Raw genomic sequence first — 20017 nt, forward strand, 5'->3', positions numbered from 1 at the left:
CTTTTGTAAACCTGGCATGTGGGATTTCACCCAAAGGTGTACTTCAGGGTACACAGCTGATCATCCTATCAAAAAGGTTGTCTTCCAAAACTGAAACGAGTTCTTTGTACAGGCTAGAGTCTACACTGGGCTTACTGTGTAGAGCCAGGAAAAGTTCTTAGCAAATTCATAAATGCTGTTTGGCATTCTGCTTTCAGAGTCAAACATTACCTGAAGTATTAACAACATTTTATTACTTGTGAATATTTTAATCACCCATTACCGCTGTGAATGTGTAACTTACACGCATTTTGTAAGTTTGTTACCTCTTACCAAAAGGCAGTAATGACCGCAATGAACTAAGGAAACCCCATTTTTAAAAAATGAGGTTACTTTAAACCAATCACCATGGTTATGTTAAAGTGGTGAGAATATGAGTAATAATTTATCCTCCAATTTCTAAACTTCAGTTATGAGTCTGTTTTTAACTTGAAAAAAATTAAATTTGAAAGCAGATTTTCTCTTTTTAAGTACACATTTATGGACATTAACCTTCATTCTGCCTTTGTTCCTTATGTGTATGTATGCATGAAACAGTCCAACACTGAACTCCTTCCTCCGCAGGGAAGAACAATTTGCAAATTAGTTTAGATCCGATTTAGATGTCTAATGCCGGTTCTATTTCATTTTCCGCTTTTGCTTTGAATTGCCTCTGCTTTCGCCAGTGCCTATCATCGAACACTAATGCCAGCAGCTAACCTTTTCTAAGCACTTCCCTCGCCATCCAGGCTGAGCGCTTTGCGTGTGCTATTTGTTCAGTCTTCTCAACAGCGCAGCAAGGTGAGCACTATTATTATCTTCATTTTTACAGGATAGAAAACTGAGGCTCAGAGAGGTCAAATATGTTGCCCAGGGCAATTCTGACTAAAGGAGCAGTGGCCTTAAATTAGTGCTGGGCTGTCTCGGATGTACGATCTCCTGCTGTGTCTCTACACTGCTCACAAAGCAACCAGGACCAGACCTTGCAGAATGAATGGTTGTTGAATGAGTGTGTTTGTTGAATGATGACTTGGATTGCCCATCTGGGAACCAGATTTACATTTATGGTTTTGCACTGTAGTTTAGACATAAGAAGCCTCTCTGTCTACAACAATGTGTGTGTGTGTTTGTATGTATGTATATGTATATATGTATGTACATGTATATATGTATTATGTATATATATATATATATGTATTTTTCTCTTAAAAAACAAGCAATTGTTTTTTATGGTAGTATTGTGAACAGAGATATAATTAACAATGTTTCTTCTTTGTTCAAAACACATACTAAACCAATTAGATTGATTAGAGAAAGATAAGGAAGAGGAAGATCATTTTGAACTCTGAAGGTCCAAATTCTAAAAAACTAAAAATTGAAGTAAACACAGCTTTATTACTTTCAGGTTTTTGTATATACCCTAATTAATATAATAAAATGTTACCAGATGTTTGGCCAACTAGATATTCTTAAGGAAGAGCTGATTTAACAAACTAATAAAAAAATATGTGCAAGTGATAAATTGTTTAAGTAAGCTGAGTGCAGTGGCTCACGCCTGTAATCCCAGCCCTTTGAGAGGCTGAGGCAGAAGGATTGCTTGAGGCCAGAAGTTCAATACCAGCCTGGGTAACAAAGAGAGATCCTATCTCTACAAAAATTTTAAAAATTAGCCAGTGTGGTTGCGGGTGCCTGTAGTCCCAGCTATTGAGGCAGGAGGAAGACTTAAGCCAAGGAGTGTGAGGTTGTCATGAGTTAAGATCACAGTGCTGTGTTCCAGCCCGCACAGCACAGCAAGACCCAGCTTTAGGAATCAATAAATTGTTTAAGGGTAAATACATTCTCCAATACTCTTTCTGCTATCTTGTTTCCACTATTTAAGTGTTTGGCAAATCTTTCACCTGAGCGTGGTGCAAGAGGAAACAGCCTGATTTGACTTGTCACAAACTAGTCAAGTCCTTATTAATGAGATTTCAATGTATTTTAGAAAATTCTTATTTGTCTAAAACAGTTTTTTCTTCTATAATTTGTAACCCACAGCAAGAAGTGTGGTCATGTCTACCAAGAACAAGAAGCAAGTTGTATGGGAAGGAGAGACTCTCACCCTTCTCTGTAAGGCCAGTGGAGCTGAAAGTTCCCTGTCTGTGAGCTGGTGGCACATTCCACGGGACCAGACACAGCCCGAGTTTGTGGCTGGCATGGGGCAGGATGGCATCGTGCAGCTGGGCGCCTCCTATGGGGGACCCAGTTACCATGGCAACACAAGGCTGGAGAAAGTAGACTGGGCCACCTTCCAGCTGGAGATCACCTTCCCTGCCATCACAGACAGTGGCACTTATGAATGTAGAGTATCTGAAAAGTCTCGGAACCAGGCCAGAGATCGGAGCTGGACTGAGAAGATTTCAGTTACCGTAAAGTCTCTGGGTAAGTGTCAGAGAAAATCCTTTCCTGCTCCTGGATATCTGCCGATTCATTCTGCAGTGGAATTGGATTCCGTGTTATCCTGACTCCCCCAGTTATGGTATGTGTACCCTAGGACACAGGGCATAGTCTCCGGTTACCCTCTCTGTCAATTTTTAAAGTTTCTTCATCTTTGTAAAGATCACCTTTAGAGTGTAACTTGTAAATTGTTGTTGAAGGTGAAAAACAAAACTCTATGAATCAGCTTATAGACGAGTACAGCTGAGCCTTATACCTTCTGGTTTCTGACAGCTGCGGCCCTGGGATGGCAGAACCTGTTGGAGCATGTGCAAAAGGGTTCTGACACGGAACCCACGCACGGGGGTAAGGGAAGGAGGCCAGACCGCTGGGGTGGGGAGTGCTCCACCCACTCAGTAGCAGCAGCTGTCTAAGTAGCAGAAACACTGCCTGTTTGTTGTGACTGCTGGGAACAGTCTTAGAAGACGGTCAACTTTGCAAAACTGAGGTCAGAGTTCAGGACAGACTGTACCGTGAATCAACTTCTACTCTGTAAAATACGAAACTCCAAATGGACAAATGCAGGGTCCTACTCAAAGAGTTGGCAACTAGAAGAACTTGAAAGTGCTGTATTTTAATCTGGTAAATATACTAGAAGTTGTGTTTCACTTTTTCGTCTAGAGTCAAGTTTACAAGTTAGTCTGGTGAGCCGTCAGCCGCAAGTGATGTTAACCAATACCTTTGACCTGACCTGCAGAGTGGGGGCCGGTTACTCTGACCTCAAGGTGCCACTCACTGTGACGTGGCAGTTCCAGCCAGCTAGCTCTCACAACTTCCACTGGCTTATTCGAATCACCCACAATGGCACTATTGAATGGGGGGATTTCCCATCCCAGTTCCATAAGAAGACGGAAGTTTCACAGTCTTTATTTCGTTCACAACTCCTAATCCATGATGCCACTGAGGAAGAGACAGGAGTGTATCAGTGTAAAGTGGAAGTTTATGACAGAAATTCCCTACACAACAGCCGCCCCCCGAGGGCTTCTGCCATCTCTAACCCACTGCAGATAGCCGTCACTTTACCAGGTAAGTGTGACTTGAAATTCACCTCTGCTTTAAAAACAAATAGCATTCCTCCCATTTTGGATAAGTTATAAAAATAAAACATAAAACTACCTTCTCCCGTATTTGTTCTGTCTATGTAAGCACCACGTGATGAATGATACAGGTTAACATTGAGTCAGCATGCACGGGATGGCCATACGGGCGGTTAAAACATTGAAATGCCTTCCATGTTGGCTCACTGCTGCTCTGTGTCCACTCCCCATTTTCCCATAAGTTCCCACCACCCAGCAACTGAAGGGTACCACGTGGCATAGCAGGGGGCCTCTAGGACCTGGCTCCAGGAGAGAGGCAATGTTTTGGATTGGTCGCTGTCCAGGTCTTACCAGTTTGGAAACATTTGTAATCTCTCTGCTAGTGGTAGGGATACTGTGAATTCCATTGGCATACATCCTATTTATTCGTAAGGTGTTAATGTATAAGAGTCAGGGAATTTATTATTACAGTCAAATATAATCCACCTCCTCAACCTGTAATAGGCCACAGGAGTTAAAAGTGAGACGCCACCTAGGCAGAGTTCTGCTGTGTCACGCATCTTCTCTCTCATAGCTTGCATTCTCTTAGGACAGAGTGATGGAGAGACGTTGACGTCATTTAGATCTGACAGTCACTGGGCAGCCAGACAGCTCTGTATGAGCCACTTCATCTGCTCAAGGCCTAGTTACCTGATCTGTAAATTTAAATGTGGTGCCATATATAACATGCCGAGTACCTGACACACCAAGATGATGCTCGAACGTGGCGCTGTCATTATTCTCTCTGCTGCTCTGCAACATTTTTGGTAATGGTGATTATCCCCCTGTTCACGAGTTCATGCCTTAATCATTCCTCTCTGTGGTATTTGCGATTGCTGACCCAATCTGTCTTCTTGGAATTTCTTTCCTTGGCACCATGACACAAGATTTTCTCCTCTGCTGATTTATTCTTTAAAGAAAACAATTTCTCTGGAATTTATTCTCAGCTGTGCTCTTTTTTCATTCTATACTCTCTCCTGTGGTGGACTCATCCTTGCCTATGGATACAACCTGTATGTTCACAACTCCCAAATTCATTATATTGACCAATTTCTCTCCTGGTCTCCAGACTCATATATCCGACTGTCTCTAAAACATGTCTGCGCTCATTATGTCAAAACATAAACCTACCATTGTTATCCAAAGCTATTCCTTCTACATTGCCCCTTATGTCCCCACGGCCCACCAGTGACCCAAGTTGAAAACCCGATTCATCACAACTCTTACATTCTCCTCGTATCTAAACGCCCATAGTGTGACATGCGAGGTCCTTTATCATCTGGCACATTCGTGTCTTTCCAGCGTCTTCTTCAACTTTCCATCTTGAATTTGAGCCTCAGCCACACTGAATTACCTGCAGCTCCTCAAGAGTGCACGCTCCCTCTCACTTCAAAGTTTTTGTTCAAGTTGCATCTTTTATGTGGAAATAAATCCTTAACCTCTTCTCCAGAATAATTCCTGTAAACCCTTAAGACTCCGCTCCGAGCTATCTCCTCCAGGAAGTCTCCCCTCACTCCTGTATTTGGGCTAGGAGAACCTGCTGTGTGCTCTGATGGCCACTTCTACATACATCTCTGTCTTACATGGGTGAGATGAGGGACATGAAGAACAACATTTTTACACTGAGGCCAGGCACAGTGGCGCATGCCTGTAATCCCAGCACCTTGGGAGGGGAAAGCAGGCAGATCGCCTGAGATCAGGAGCTCGAGACCAGCCTGGCCAACATTGTGAAACCCTGTCTCTACTGAAAAGACACAAATTAGCCAGGCGTGGTGGCATGCTTCTATAGTCCCAGCTACTCAGGAGGCTGAGGCACAAGAATCACTTGAGCACAGAAGGTGGAGGTTGCAGTGAGCTGAGATCACGCCACTGCACTGCAGCCTGGGTGACAGAACAAGACTCCATCTCAAACAAAACAAAGCATCCAGAAAATTCACACTGAGAAGGTTTCCCAAGACTTTCTTCAGCTGCACGTTCTAAATGTGGAATACGCCAATCAGGGCAACTATCACTGTGCTGTGGTGGAATGGCTCCTGTCTACAGATGGTATTTGGCACCATTTCTAAGCCTCTGTCCCTGTACGTGTCTCCCTGTAGACTGTGAGCCACTAAGGGGAGATACCCACAGGGCCTGGAATTGTCTGTGTACTTCATAAATGTTTGTTGAAGGAAGGAAGAGAACCTACTGGCAACATCAGTACGCAATTAGAAAAGTAGAGTGGGTGATGTGGGCGGGAAGTTAGAAGAAGATTTGGGAACAAGAATTGTCACTCATCTTTCTGATAAAGCAGAAGAGCTGCTGAGGTCAAAGATTCGTTGTCTCCATATGATGTTCCCTCAGTTGAGTGGCTGCAAAGACACACACAGTGTTCATCACCCATGTACGGCTTCCTTTTGTTTACCCACGGTTGAAGGCAGATACAAGTAGGGTTTGGAAACTGAATCCAGAAGTACTCTGTACGGGGAACACACAAACACAGCACTCATGGGGCCACTTTCTCCCCATCCGTTATATGAAGTACAACAGAAGAGATGCTTGTGCTCAAACACTGAAGCATTATCCTGTGGAAGAGAGATGCTGGGCTTGTCTGCGTGACACTCCCTCTGCCACAACACCCCTACCAGGCACAGGTAGAACTGGGACTAGTGGATGGAAGTGATGAAGAGATAAAATTCAGCTTGATGTCAGAAAGCATTCTGTAATGGCAGTCCCAAGGTGCTGGGATTACAGGCATGAGCCACCGTGCCTGGCCTCAGTGTAAAATTTTTGTTCCTCATGTCCCTTATGTCACTTATGTAAGACAGAGAGGTACGTAGAAGTGTCCATCAGAGCACACAGCAGGGTCTCCTAGCCCAAATACAGGAGTGAGGGGAGACTCGCTGGAGGACATAGCTCTGAGCGGAGTCTTAAGGGTTTATAGGAATGATTCTGATGGAGAAGAGGTTAAGGATTTATTTCCACATAAAAGATGCAACTGGAGATGTAACTCGAGACCAGCCTGGCCAACATAGTGAAACCCTGTCTCTGCTGAAAAGACACAAATTAGCCAGGCATGGTGGCGTGCTCCTGTAGTCCCAGCTAGTCAGGAAGCTGAGGCACACGAATCACTTGAGCACAGGAGGTGGGGGTTGCAGTGAGCCGAGATCACACCACTGCACTCCAGCCTGGGTGACAGAGCAAGACTCCATCTCAAAACAAAGCATCCAAAAAATTCACACTGAGAAGGTTTCCCAAGACTTATTTCAGCTGCACGTTCTAAATGTGGAATACGCCGATCTTGTATGCAACTTGAGATGCAACCCAAGGCTTTGAAGAGAGAGGGAACGTGCACTCTTGAGGAGCTGCAAGTCACTCAGTGTGGCTGAGGCTCAAATTCAAGATGGAAAGACACGAATGTGCCAGATGATAAAGGACCTTGCATGTCACACTATGGGATGGCACGGGCTGGCTTGTCAGCTAGCAATGTTGTTCAAAAGCTGAATGACAAGCCTGTGATCCCAGCACTTTGGGAGGCCGAGGCAGGTGGATCACGAGGTCGAGAGATCGAGACCATCCTGGTCAACATGGTGAAACCCCGTCTCTACTAAAAATACAAAAAATTAGCTGGGCATGGTGGCGCGTGCCTGTAGTCCCGGCTACTCGGGAGGCTGAGGCAGGAGAATTGCCTGAACCCAGGAGGCGGAGGTTGCGGTGAGCCGAGATCGCGCCATTGCACTCCAGCCTGGGTAACAAGAGCAAAACTCCATCTCAAAAAAAAAAAAAAAAAGCTGAATGAGCAGTGAGCAGGTGACTGTAGAGCAAGTCACCCATACGATGGCGGGAGGAGGCAGGGTCCTGCTTCACCTCTGACATCTCTACTACCTTCACTTTGTACTTCCTAGCAAAGTAACCGTTTTCATTTTTTAAATGTAGAGAGCAAGCTAAAAGTGAATTCAAGCAGTCGAGTCCAAGAGCTCGCCATCAACTCCAATGCTGATATAGAATGCAGCGTCTTGTCCCGGTCCAACGGAAACCTTCCGTTAGCCATTATTTGGTATTTTTCTCCTATTTCCGCTAATGCCTCCTGGCTGAAGATCCTGGAGATGGACCAAACCAGTGTTATAAAGATCGGGGATGAATTTCACACCCCACGGAGAAAACAAAAATTTCATACTGAGAAGGTTTCCCAAGACTTATTTCAGCTGCATATTCTGAGTGTGGAAGATAGTGATCAGGGCAGATATCACTGTGCTGTGGAGGAATGGCTCCTGTCTACAGATGGCACGTGGCACAAGCTTGGAGAAAAGAAGTCAGGACTGACAGAATTGAAACTCAAGCCCACAGGTAAACCTCGTGAGTGTGTCCTCACAATGTCTTTCTGTCTGGTGGCTGTTTTCTCTCGGGCAGCTGTTTTATGGAGTGATTGATTATGTGGAAGTAAAAATATAACCTAAAGTTATAGGAACAGTGTACCCCTACAAATGACTGCAGAACCGGATAGTCCATCAGACGAAGGAAGGTCACTTAAGGGGATTCAGTCTGGGGTTTTGGGGAGCTCGGATAGGAGCGAAATGCTTTGACTGGTGTGCCTCTCAGCCTGGCAGCCTGGTCCATGCAGCTACCCAGGGTGTCGTATCTCCAGATCTCTATAATAACAAGCTGTGTCATTCCAGTGGGGCTCTACTGTAATTTGGCAAAGAAAGAGTAATACGAAGCATATTTCTCCCACTGTGAACAGAAACTGCACAACTCTATGGGGATGTGTGGAGAAATTGCTTCTCAACATTTAGCTGCCTAAACATAAGGCAAATAAGAGTAGTTAACTGTTGGAATGGCTCACTGAGGGAGTTTCCTCTTCCTCAGGAGATCTTTAAAAATGTAATGGACGTTCCACACTGGTTTAAGAGTGCTGCTGTCTAAACGTGGGCAGGGTTGATTAGGTCACCTCCAGTGTTGATTAAAATTAAATGAACGTCACAGCCCAGGTTCGGGAACTGGATAAGATCCAGCAGCACAATGCAGAGAAGTTGATCTAATTTGGTGCTTACAGTACTATTTTCAAGGTAATGTATAAAAATGAGATGATAATTAAGCATTACGATGCATTAAGCAATGCAGCACAAAGATAAAGAAGGGACGGGCCTGGCCCTTAGGGAGCTCCCAGTCCGCTGGGACCACAAGGGCAAAACAGCAGTTTGGTACGGGGTCTCTTCCTGCCCTCTGGCTTCCCTTCTCTATGTTCTTCCCGCCCCTTCTTCTCCCTGCTAAGTGTGTGCGTTCCTCAGGGAAAATCCTGGGCCTGTTTTGCTTCTTATTCTCTGCTTTCCTCAGAACTGCTTAAACACTGCCCTGGTTTCAACTACCATCTTCTGGATGATAACTCTGAGATGTTGCGCTTAGCCCTGCTCTCCTGAGCTCCAAGCCTTCATACCCAACTGCCTGCTCTACATTTCCACTCGGATGCCGCCATACTCAGCATGCCCTAAATTGCACTTAGCGTCTCTGCCGTCTCACCGTGCTCGTCTGTACTTCTGCATTTCCCATCTGTGTGAATGGCATTCTGTCTCCCAGTCATCCACGCCAAACTCTTGACCGCATGTGCGTGCCCCTCTTCAGGAGGCAGCCACTGCCCAGCTCACGTGTGTCCCATGTGGAAATGTGGGCTTCGTGTTGTCAGATCTTTTTGCATATCTAGAGTTGTCCAAAATCTTCTTTGATGACATTTCCTAGTTTGTCCACAACTAATTTCTTTTTTTTTTTTTTTTGAGACAGAGTTTCACTCTTGTTGCCCAGGCTGGAGTGCAAAGGCATGATCTCAGCTCATTACAACCTCTGCCTCCTGGGTTCAAGCGATTCTCCTACCTCAGCCTCCTGAGTAGTTGCGACTACAGGCACGTGCCACCACGGCCAGCTAATTTTTGTATTTTTAGTACAGACGGGGTTTCACCATATTGGTCAGACTGGTCTCCAACTCCTAACCTAACGTTCTGCCCACCTTGGACTCCCAAAGTGCTGGGATTACAGGTGTGAGCCATCGCTCCTGGCCCAGTTCCTTTAAAATGCTGCAAGTGTCAGGCGGAACACACCTGTGGGCTAGGCATGCCTGTGGACTTGCAGCTGTGCACGCCATTTAGGGAACGAGCTATCGAAGAGGCCCCAGAAAGATGCTGAGAATGACTGGTCAGAGTTGTAAGAGGGATATTTTCTCTGAGGTTAGAAGAAAATGGACTCCACTGACAAAACCACAAAGGGGACAGAAAAGGACTAGAGGGAAAAGCACTGGAAAATTGGGCCCTGGCTGAGTGTAGTGATGGGATTGGAAGCCAGATCACAATAAAGTAGAAGGTAATTTGAGGCAAGGAAACAGCAACAGTCTCACATGAGCTAATATTCCACGTGCTTCTCCATGAAGGAGAGGAGAGAGTAGAGAGGGTAACTAAAAGAGAGTCCAAGATCAGACAGAATCATCATCTTAAAGACAGATTGATAAATGTGTTTGGGCCAGGCACAGTGGCTCATGCTTATAATCCCAGCACTTTGGGAGGACAAGGAGGGTGGATCACTTCAGGTCAAGACCAGCCTGGCCAACATGGTGAAATTCCATCTCTACTAAAAATACAAAAAATAGCCAGGCACGATGGTCCATGCCTATAATCCCAGCTACTCGCAGGAGAGTCACTTGAACCCGGGAGACAGAGGCTGAGGTAGGACGAGATTGTGCCATTGCACTCCAGCCTGGGTGGCTGAGTGAGATTCCATCTCAAAATAAATAAAATAAAATAAATAAATAAATATATTTCTGGTGGAATTGAAAATGGAATGCACACTATAATTTCTTTATTTTGTTTGTAACTACTCTGGCCATCATTTTAAATCCTCACCTGCTGGTTAGCAAGGGGAGAAAAAGTAAATGTCAAAATCTGTTTAAAATTTAGTCTAATCCAATCATTTAAATAGTTCCCTTGGATGGTTTTCTAACACTTGCATCAAAATGTTCAGTCTCTCAGATGGCCTCCTCTCTCTCTGCGTCTACACCCAAGATAATATCTGGGTGTATGGGAGGAGAGTAATTTGCTAAGAATGAGGGGTACTGGTGGAATATATGGCTTAAGGGAGCTGCTGAAAGTTGTGATGACCGCTTTGGGGAGTAGAGGAGGAGTGAATGAAGGATAAGTAAAAACAGCAGGCGGAGGGCCCCCCCAGAAGCTTCATGGTTTTCAATGGCAGGATCCAGGAGGCAAGCGGTTGGGCTAAAGAAGGAAAGAGGCTGGTTTGACTCCTAGGAGAGAATGTCCTGGCAAATATGAGAGAAAAAAGGGACCACGGAAAAGAACTAAAATGTATGCAGCCAGGCGTCATGGCTCGTGCCTGTAATCCCAATGCTTTGGTAGGTTGAGGTGGGCAGGTCACTTGAAGCCAGGAGTTCAAGACCAGCCTGGCCAACATGGTGAAACCCTGTCTCTACTAAAAATACAAAAATCAGCTTGCCATGATGGCGCATGCCTGTATTCCCAGCTACTTGGGAGGCTGAGGCAGGAGAATTGCTTGAACCCAGGAGTCAGAGGTTGCGGTGAGCCGAGATCGTGCCATTGCACTCCAGCCTGGGTGACAGAGCAAGACTGTCTCAAAAAATAAAAATAAATAGTAAAATAAATTGAATGCACTGATGTCTAAAGGATATAAACTCTTCCCAGTGAGAACTAGATGTTTTTGAGGTGGTATCCAATCTGAAAGTCTGTGTTCTCTAACTTACTGTCATTTATTTTCTAGGAAGTAAGGTACGTGTTTCCAAAGTGCACTGGACCAAAAATGTGACTGAGCACAGCGAGGTGGCCATCCACTGCAGCCTGGAGAGCGCAGGCAGCTCGGCCGCTCTGTACTCTGTGATGTGGTACTGGAACAGAGAGAATGCTGGAAGTAAAATGCTGGTGAACTTGCAGTATGATGGCTTGCTGGACTATGGGGAAGAGGGGCTCAGGAGGCACCTGCACTGTTACCGTTCATCCCCTACAGACTTTGTCCTGGAGCTTCAGCAGGTGGAGATGGAGGATGCAGGAACGTACTGGTGTAGGGTGGCAGAGTGGCAGCTCCATGGACACCCAAGCAAGTGGGTTAACCAAGCATCTGACGAGTCACAGCGGATGGTGCTCATGGTGCTGCCTTCAGGTAACCAGGGGTTTATCTACTGTGAGCTCATGGTCAGGAGAATATATGGCTCTCCTCTTATGCTCTCCCTCTCAGCTATGTTTTGCTCCTTCTTCAGGCTGAAGGCAACGTTCAGTTTCCCTAAAGAAGATGGCTTTGCCATCTCTCTCAATAGTAGCTCATTTGAACAAACAAGGTCCATGTGAGGTTTTGGCATAGACATTTAAGTATCAGGAGCATTGACCTGTTCTCTCCTTCTCCTCCCGAACAAAAAAGCCATCAACATATGTCTCTTTAAGTAACCAAATAATATATGAAACAGACATCCTTACCCTTGGGCTGACCCTCTAATCTTAGATTGCTGATCGACAGTAGAAGGGGGAACGAGGAAGAGGAGACCTGATTGAACCAAAATCAGCTACATCTAAATGCTTCCTCAGTCAAAAAATAAAAAACAAACAAACCAAACTAAACAAAGAAACAAAAAGGACCCTTGTTCAATGAAAAAGTGCCAACCTCCTATAAGTGCCAATAACTCCTTGTCTTTCAACAAACTACCAGAACTTTGACGATGGTGGTCATTCGGTGTGCCTTGTCTAACTGTGCCTTGAAAGGCATCCAGGGAGGAAGGGTGCCCTAGAAAGTGTGTTTCTAGGCTCCAGCAAGAAGGGCAGCTACTCCAAGACTGTTGGCCAAAGGGTGATCTTTCCAAGGGAGGGTCATCCTCCTCAGCTGAGCACTCATGAGCTGCTTGTTCATAAAAACAAACATTTCTCCAGCTAGACCAGTCAACCTTCCCTGGTGGTCAACGAGCTGGCAGATGTCATAGGCAGCCCATTCTCTCATCCATGTCTTTCTGCTGGGGTTCAGGGAGAAGGCGACAGCTGAGCAATAAGCTAAGCTTCCTAACGGAAAGGGCCATTGGAGAAGTAGGGGTGTGGTCTTGGCACTGGCCACCAGGAAGCGTAAAGGGAAAATCATCAATAAAAGTAATAATCCTAAGACACCAGCTAGCTTTAGTGACACTCCTTAGGAGGGACATAATGCTGTTGAGAACATATGGGAACATCTAAGAACTAGGGATAGCTGCACTCCAGCCCAGCAGGGCTTCTAGACGGGAAGTCGAAGCTATCTGATTCGTTTCTTGAGGTGGCCCATCATTGTCTTCTTCGTCCACTCCTCGGCAGAATCTTTCTCCTGAGTGCCAGGTAAAAATGATTTTTCTATCAGCCCTTTTTTCCCCAACAATTATAGGAACTCCCGTCCTCGTGAGCACATTCCGTTTACGTTTTCCCTCCGGAATTCACAGGCTCTGTAGAATCGGCAGTTTTTTGTGATAGAATAAATAGATAAGAACTATGAAAAGTATATAGTCTGTGATGAAAAGTGTATTCTCTGAGGCAGATGGGATCCTTCATAGCATACATACTGTTGATCTCTGTGAGATACCTGTAAAACAGGTGCATGGTTTTTAAAAGATAAACCTGGAAAGAAAACATTAAAAATCGAGTGGCCTTTGTGTTCTTCAGAAAGCATCTGTCATGACAAACTGAGGGTTTTTGGTGTAATGAACGCTGAGGATTGAAATCCCTGTAATGTAGCATCTGGGCTCCTCCACTTGGCTGTTCCTTCCTGGTAGTCAGGGAGGCAGTGTGGGGTGATAACAAAAAGTCCTAAGGGCTGGAATCAGACAAGCTTAGGCTCAAATCACAGCTCTACCACCAATACCAGCTAGGAAATCATACTCTGGTTACTTGCTGTGAGCCTCAGCTTTCTATAAAATGAAGCTCATAATATAAACGTGTATAAAGTATCCCATATAGTGCCTGGCACATTATCAGTGCTCGGCAAATGTTATCTCCTTTCGCCCTTATGCTTCCGAACATGCCACACATACATATACACACAGGTATACACATACCTACATGTATACATCTATGTGACAAAATAATGGCACTTGTTTAATAAATAACCATATGAAGTCCTGAAGACACAAAAGTGTGTATGACAGAGTCTGTTCACATGAGCTTAGAGTCCAGTGGGAGTGACCTCTCCACTTTTGAACTCCACTCCACAGTTCAACATCATAGGTGTTTTCAAAGAAGTATTTCCAGTAGACTATGGCAACCGAGGCAGGGCTACGGTGAAGGGGAAGGCAGGGAGGAGATATGGAAGATTCTCCAGGGTGTGGGGCTCATGAAAAGGAAGAAACATATTTTGGAAACATGAAAGAGTATGCAAGATGGTAATAAGATGTAAAATTTCATGTTATATTGGGGGACCTCCTGGTCATTGAGAATGGCAGAAGCTGGAGCCTCTGATACAATGGCAAGAGATGAGACCAGTGAGGTGGGGAAGGTACAGACAGATCCCACATGTTTCTGGAGTATGAAGCTAAGAAGGAAGGACTTTGCCATGACAGTGATGGAGTGTCATTGAAAATGTTTAAGCAGGGGAGTGGCATGGTCAGATTTTCCTTTCAGAAAGTTCCCACATTAAAATGAATTGGAGACTGGGCACGGTGGCTCACGCCTGTATCCCAGCACTTTGGGAGGCCGAGGCGGGTGGATCACCTGAGGTCAGGAGTTCAGGACCAGCCTGACCAACATGGAGAAACCCCGTCTCTACTAGAAACACAAAAAATTAGCCGGGCATGGTGGTGCATGCCTGCAATCCCAGCTACTCAGGAACTGGAGGTTGCAGTGAGCAGAGGTCATGCTATTGCACTCTAGCCTGAACAAGAGCAAAACTTCGTCTCGAAGAAAAAAACAAAAAAAGAATTGGAGGGGAGGCCAACAGTGTAGGGGGAAGTATATGAAATTGTGAGAACCCAGTTGGGAAAAGGTAAAGGCCTGAGACAAGGAAGTGTCCAGGATGACTAAGAAAAGAACAGGCATTAGGTATTGGGAGGTGTGAACTTCAGGATTTAGAGGCTGATTCAATGTATATAGAGGGCAAATGAGCAGAAAGAGAGAATCAAGGATTGACGTTTGGATTCCGGCTTAGATGGACAGTGGGGCCACTTACCAAGCCAGCTAATACATGAGAGGGGTTTGGAGGGGAACATTAGTTCCGTTTTAAATAAGATAGGCTGGAGTTTAGTTCAGAGTACCTGTGAGTTATTGTGAAAGATCTGTCCAATAGACATCAAGACTTGCAGATGAGATCTGCACTAGAGTTGTAGAGTAGAAGCGACCCATTGGTAGCCAATAATGGTGCCACGGTGGAGCTGCTGTTTCTCAGCGGTGGAGAGCCTGTGAAGGAGGCTGACAGGAGTGACGGACAGCTGGGAAGAGAATCAGGATTTGGTGGTGCCACCGACACTCAAGGCAGAGAGGGTGTCGAGAGGGCGAGGCGAATTGACAGACTCAGCTCTCGCAAAGAGGTCAAGTAAGATAACAGTGGGAAAGTATCCATTGGGTTTGACATTAGGGAACCATTGCAGAAGAGTAATCAGGGAAGTCAGACTGCAGCAAGTTGAGGAGGGGAGAATGGGCACATCAAGTGCAGATGACTCTCTCGGAGCTCTGATGTCAAGGGGAAGAGAGAGGACAACAAAATGGCAAGAGGTACCAGGAGAGAGTTTCAGTTTTGCTTTTCTGTTTGGGTTTGAAGATGGTACAGACTTGCGCATATTTATGTTTTAGAGGGGAGAAAGAAAGAAAGAAAGAAAGAAAGAAAGAAAGAAAGAAAGAAAGAAAGAAAGAAAGAAGGAAGGAAGGAAGGAAGGAAGGAAGGAAGGAAGGAAGGAAGGAAGGAAGGAAGGAAGGAAGGAGACAAAGGAAAAGAAAGGAAGAAGGAAGGAAGGAAGGAAAAAGAGAAAGAAGAAGGAAGGAAGGAAGGAAGGAAGGAAGGAAGGAAGGAAGGAAGGAAGGAAGGAAGGAAGGAAGGAAAGAAGAAGGAAGGAAGGAAGGAAGGGGAAATATATTAACAGAAGAGGAGACATGACTGACTATCCAGCATCTCACCATGCATGCACCATCTCCTTCCTGGAATGCTCCTCTCTGCCATCTTCCCCTGGTCAACACCGTCATCCTTCACCCAGCAACTTACCTGCCACTACCTCCGAGACTTCCCTTATTCTTTTAGCCCTCACACCTGCAGTTACCTGTTGAATGTCACACCGCTAAACTATAGCACAGGCGAAGATGATGAGTGTCTCATTCGCAGCACTAGCACAGTGCCGGGCACACAGGGGATGCTCAAAGGTTCACTGAATCACCATGTCATTGCACTCCTGGTGAGTAGCAGGTCTATGTGCTATCAAAGTCCAGGTCAAATACCATATGCTACCTATGAAAAAGAACCATCACTTCTCAGATGGTTTTCCATGCTCTCTACCTGGCTGTCCCAGCTTGGGCTGGTTTCAGGGCCACTAAATAGGACTCTAGAGCATGTGACTCAAGTGAAGGCAGGAAAGTTACGAGACATTTTCTCAGAGAATGGGCCCTGCCTTTTCTGCTCTGTTACTTCCTTACCAGCGGCTAAGCCACGGCAGGGACAACAGCTGCCTCAGACTTTTTACCTTACCCTTAGATCCTAGATACGAATGTCTTATTCTAGAGAATTGTCTGTGATTCATTGCTAGGCCGGGCTCTACGGCTCCCTGGGAACTGGATCATTTGTAGTAGTGTGGTACTTGTTACTATCTCCAAGCTTTTATTTGGGAAAGGGTCTATTTAGAAAGTAGATCCTTGGGCCAGATGTGATAGCTCCCATCTGTAATCCCAGCACTTGGGAGATGGGGGTGGGGGGAATTGCTTGAGCCCATGAGTTTGAGACCCCTGTCTCTACAAAAAATTTAAAAATTAGCCACATGGTTGATGCACACCTATAGTCATTGCTACTCAAAGGCTGAGACAAGAGGATTGCGTGAGTTTGGAGGTCAAGGCTGCAGTAACATGCCACTTCACTCCAGTCTGGATGACAGAGCAAGACACTGTCAAAAAAATAAGAGAGAGAGGCCGGTGCGGTGGCTCACGCCTGTAATCCCAGCACTTTGGGAGGCTGAGGCAGGTGGATCACGAGGTCAAGGGATCGAGACCATCCTGGCCAACATGGTGAAACCCATCTCTACTAAAAGTACAAAAAATTAGCTGGGCATGGTGGTGCATGCCTGTAGTCCCTGCTACTCAGGAGGCTGAGGGAGGAGAATTGCCTGAACCTAGAAAACGGAAGTTGCAGTGAGCCAGGATCACGCAACTGCACTCCAGCCTGGCAATAGAGCAAGACTCTGTCTCAAAAAAGAGAGAGAGAGAGAGAGAGAAAGAAAAAGAAAGAAAGAAGGAAGGAAGGAAGGAAAGAAAGAAAGAAAGGATGGATGAAAGAGAAAGAGAAAAGAAAGAGAGAGAAGAGAGAAGAGAGAAGGGAAGGAAAGGAAATATATCCTTGAAGGAGCTGTGTGTCTCTACCACACTGAAGTTTCTGGAGAGGCCAAGCTACCAACCTGTGCTTCCCAGTGCCTCCAGCAAGGCCTGGCACATGGCATTCAACAAATGCTTGGTGAAAGGATGAGCAGGCAAGTCTTGAGCTGGGTTGGAACAGGATGCTGTCAGTGATTCACTTGTTCCGGGATGCACTTTACCAGGTTACCTTACCCTACTTTTGTTTCTTGGCAAGAGCCAACTCTCCCACATGGCTGCATGTTTGGGGTTGGGTAGTGGGGAAGAGTTGGCAGCCCGCTCTTTATCTCACACCTCTTTTCTTCTGAAGTCAGTGTCTCTGAGAAGTGTGAAAAAGGAGTGCTCCTTTTGCTGTGCTTGGTTGTGGGTGGAAACACATTCTAAACTAAGCCTCACGATGAAGTGCTCTCATTACATTTTGGGCTTTGTTTCGAAGGCCTTGTACTTTGAGCATTGGACACTTACGCAGATTGATCCAAAATCCCAAACCTTTATGGTCTGAATGTCACTAATTCTAATCCAGATATGGGTGAGAGGCAGATGGTGGGAAATGGTGACTGTGGGATGCAGACCAGACACTGCTCTCCCAGGAGACGTGATTTAGCAGCCCAGGAGCTGACAGTTGCCAACTGCTGACCACGTCAGCATGGTGAGGAGCACACCTTACCATCCTCTGATGGCAGACTGTGCTAAGCTGAGCAGCCTCCTCCCCACTAAGGTAGCCAAGCCCTCTGGCTGCCCCTTTATGCTGAAAAGCCGAGTAGCAGATTTCTTTCCACCTCCTGTGTGGCATCATCTCACCATCATCACCCCACCATTCTAGCAACTACAATACCTGGGGCTGCGGACTCTCACCTCACAATTACCTGCCTCCCATGACTAGAAAAGGAAGCCAGAGCCTCCTAAGTAATCGTGTCAGTCTCTGTTGGATGTCAGCAAGGTCTAAGGACAGAGGGACCAGAGATCTAAGGGAGAGATTTAGCCTGTGGAGGAAGACGGCCAAGCCTGGGGTCCTTATGCGAGGGGTCTGCAGGCTCCCGCCCTGCTCTCTGTCGGTTCTCTTGGGAGAGGTTTTCCTGTGATTCTGTTAGCTTTCTCAGTAGCATCCTAGCTAGTATTTATTGCTTGCTGACTCCACAAATGCTTCAGGCACTTCGTTAGATGCTTTATTATACATTATCTCATCCCAACTCTAGAAATTGTTATCCCTATTTGGTTGATGAGGAAACTAATGATTAGAGAGAGGATAAGTAACTTCTCCAATGTTAACAGCAGCACATTGAAGACTGAGGATTTGAACCCAGCTCTCTTTGACACACAGTAGGTACTCATTCACTACTCTGCACAAATGTCCACAGCTGGTGCTCTTAATACCTGGACTCCGTGGCTCCTTTCGCCTGCATCGTGGCAGTCTATGCTTCCTTCCAGCCACGGGCCTTCAAATGTAAGACCTGGGAAGAAAAGCTGCGGTCAAGCAGGGCCATTGGAAGAGGGGTCAGATAGGGTGTGGAGCGGCGCGGGGGATGGTGAAGAATTCAAAACCTAACTTTATCATTGCTCACCCTTTCAAAAACCAAAGCCAAATTTAGGAGGAAGGATACAAATGAGATCAGAGAAAATCCAGGACATGAACCTCTGCAGCTCTTTGCCAGCCCCATTCACAGCTGCCAGCCTCGTGTTCGCTGATGATTTATACCTTGTGTGGCATCATGGCAGCCGTCCCTGGGTTCCCATGTGTGAATGTACTCATGCAATTGATTCATTCATCAGGCTCCATTGACACCCTGTGAGCAAACAGTTGAGGAAGATAAAAAGACACACGAGACAGACCCCACCCTCAAGGAGCTCACAGTGCAGGAGGTGAGCGAATGTCTAGATTCTTTCTTGACTTCCATCAAAGAGATGTCCTTTAACATGTAAGATTCATCGGCAATGCCAAAAATGGAATTCTTGCAGCAGGAGGTTGGTGAAAATGACCTCTAAACCTCTTTTCATCTCTCAGCATCCCCAATCCCATGCCTCCTATAGTTTAACCTTTGAAGAAGAAATTGCTTATATCGTTGCAATTTTCCAGTAAAAGCACAGCTACTGTTAGCATTGAATATTTCAGAAAAGCCCTGATTTCAGATATCACGTCATAAATAAATGTGATTGGAAGATGGCATTTAGTAATTGGCCTCTTTAAGCATGTGTCTTTCTGCCTCAGTAGACGGGGTCCTGAGACCTGTGGTGTTTGCCGTCCTCTGGGCCTTTGCTTCCCTGGCTGTGTGGTCAGGAACCACTTTGGGATGGCTTGTGCGTGCTCCGTGTGTCTGCTGATAGTGCTTCCCGGTGGACTGCAGCTGCGGGATGATCATAGGCTTCAGCATGCCTTTATTTAGTATCTTTTGCCCATGTGGTTGCAGTCAATCCAATTTAATTCAGCTCAGCAGAAGTTACTGAGCACATGTGCTAGGCACTGTAGGGGATGTAGAAACAAATGGCACTATCAGACATACTCAAGGAACTGAAATGGACAGAGGAGACGGGTAAAACAAAATTAAAGAGGTCTAAACAAAGGGCTGAGCACGAAGGGGATGGAAGAGAAGAACTGTGCCAGGGCAAGGTAGGAAGAGCTGAGAGAGTAGGAAGCGTGGTGGAGCTAGGCCGGAAGGACCTATCCAGCAGCTCAAATGCAGGGAGCATGTTGGGTGGTGGCCACAGCCTGGGCAACACAGGAAAGGAGCGGGAGGGAGGGGGCCGGGGAAGGGGGAGACCCATGTAGATGGCCAGGCTTGGGTGGGTGGGGAAGGGGCGCCTCATTGTGGGTGCGATTGTTTTATAAGGACAGTGCAGAGTGTGTGTGTGTGTGTGTGTGTGTGTGTGCGCGCGCGCACGTGTGCTTGTGTGTGCCTGTGTGTTGGAGAAGCAGCAGTGGGAATA

General features: G+C 46.0%; 1 protein-coding gene across 1 annotated transcript in view; it reads left to right on the top strand.

Annotated features, from left to right (window-relative positions):
- Window positions 1–20017, top strand: part of CD101 (CD101 molecule) — a 37877-nt gene that overhangs the window by 15135 nt on the left and 2725 nt on the right. Inside the window, exons 5-8 of the mRNA XM_035252580.3 lie at window positions 2056–2439; window positions 3115–3519; window positions 7482–7892; window positions 11319–11714. Coding sequence (XP_035108471.3) covers window positions 2056–2439; window positions 3115–3519; window positions 7482–7892; window positions 11319–11714 — 1596 coding nt within the window. The remainder of the gene's footprint in view (window positions 1–2055; window positions 2440–3114; window positions 3520–7481; window positions 7893–11318; window positions 11715–20017) is intronic.

Source organism: Callithrix jacchus, chromosome 7 (genome assembly GCF_049354715.1).
Source record: "Callithrix jacchus isolate 240 chromosome 7, calJac240_pri, whole genome shotgun sequence".
Lineage (NCBI taxonomy): Eukaryota > Metazoa > Chordata > Mammalia > Primates > Cebidae > Callithrix > Callithrix jacchus.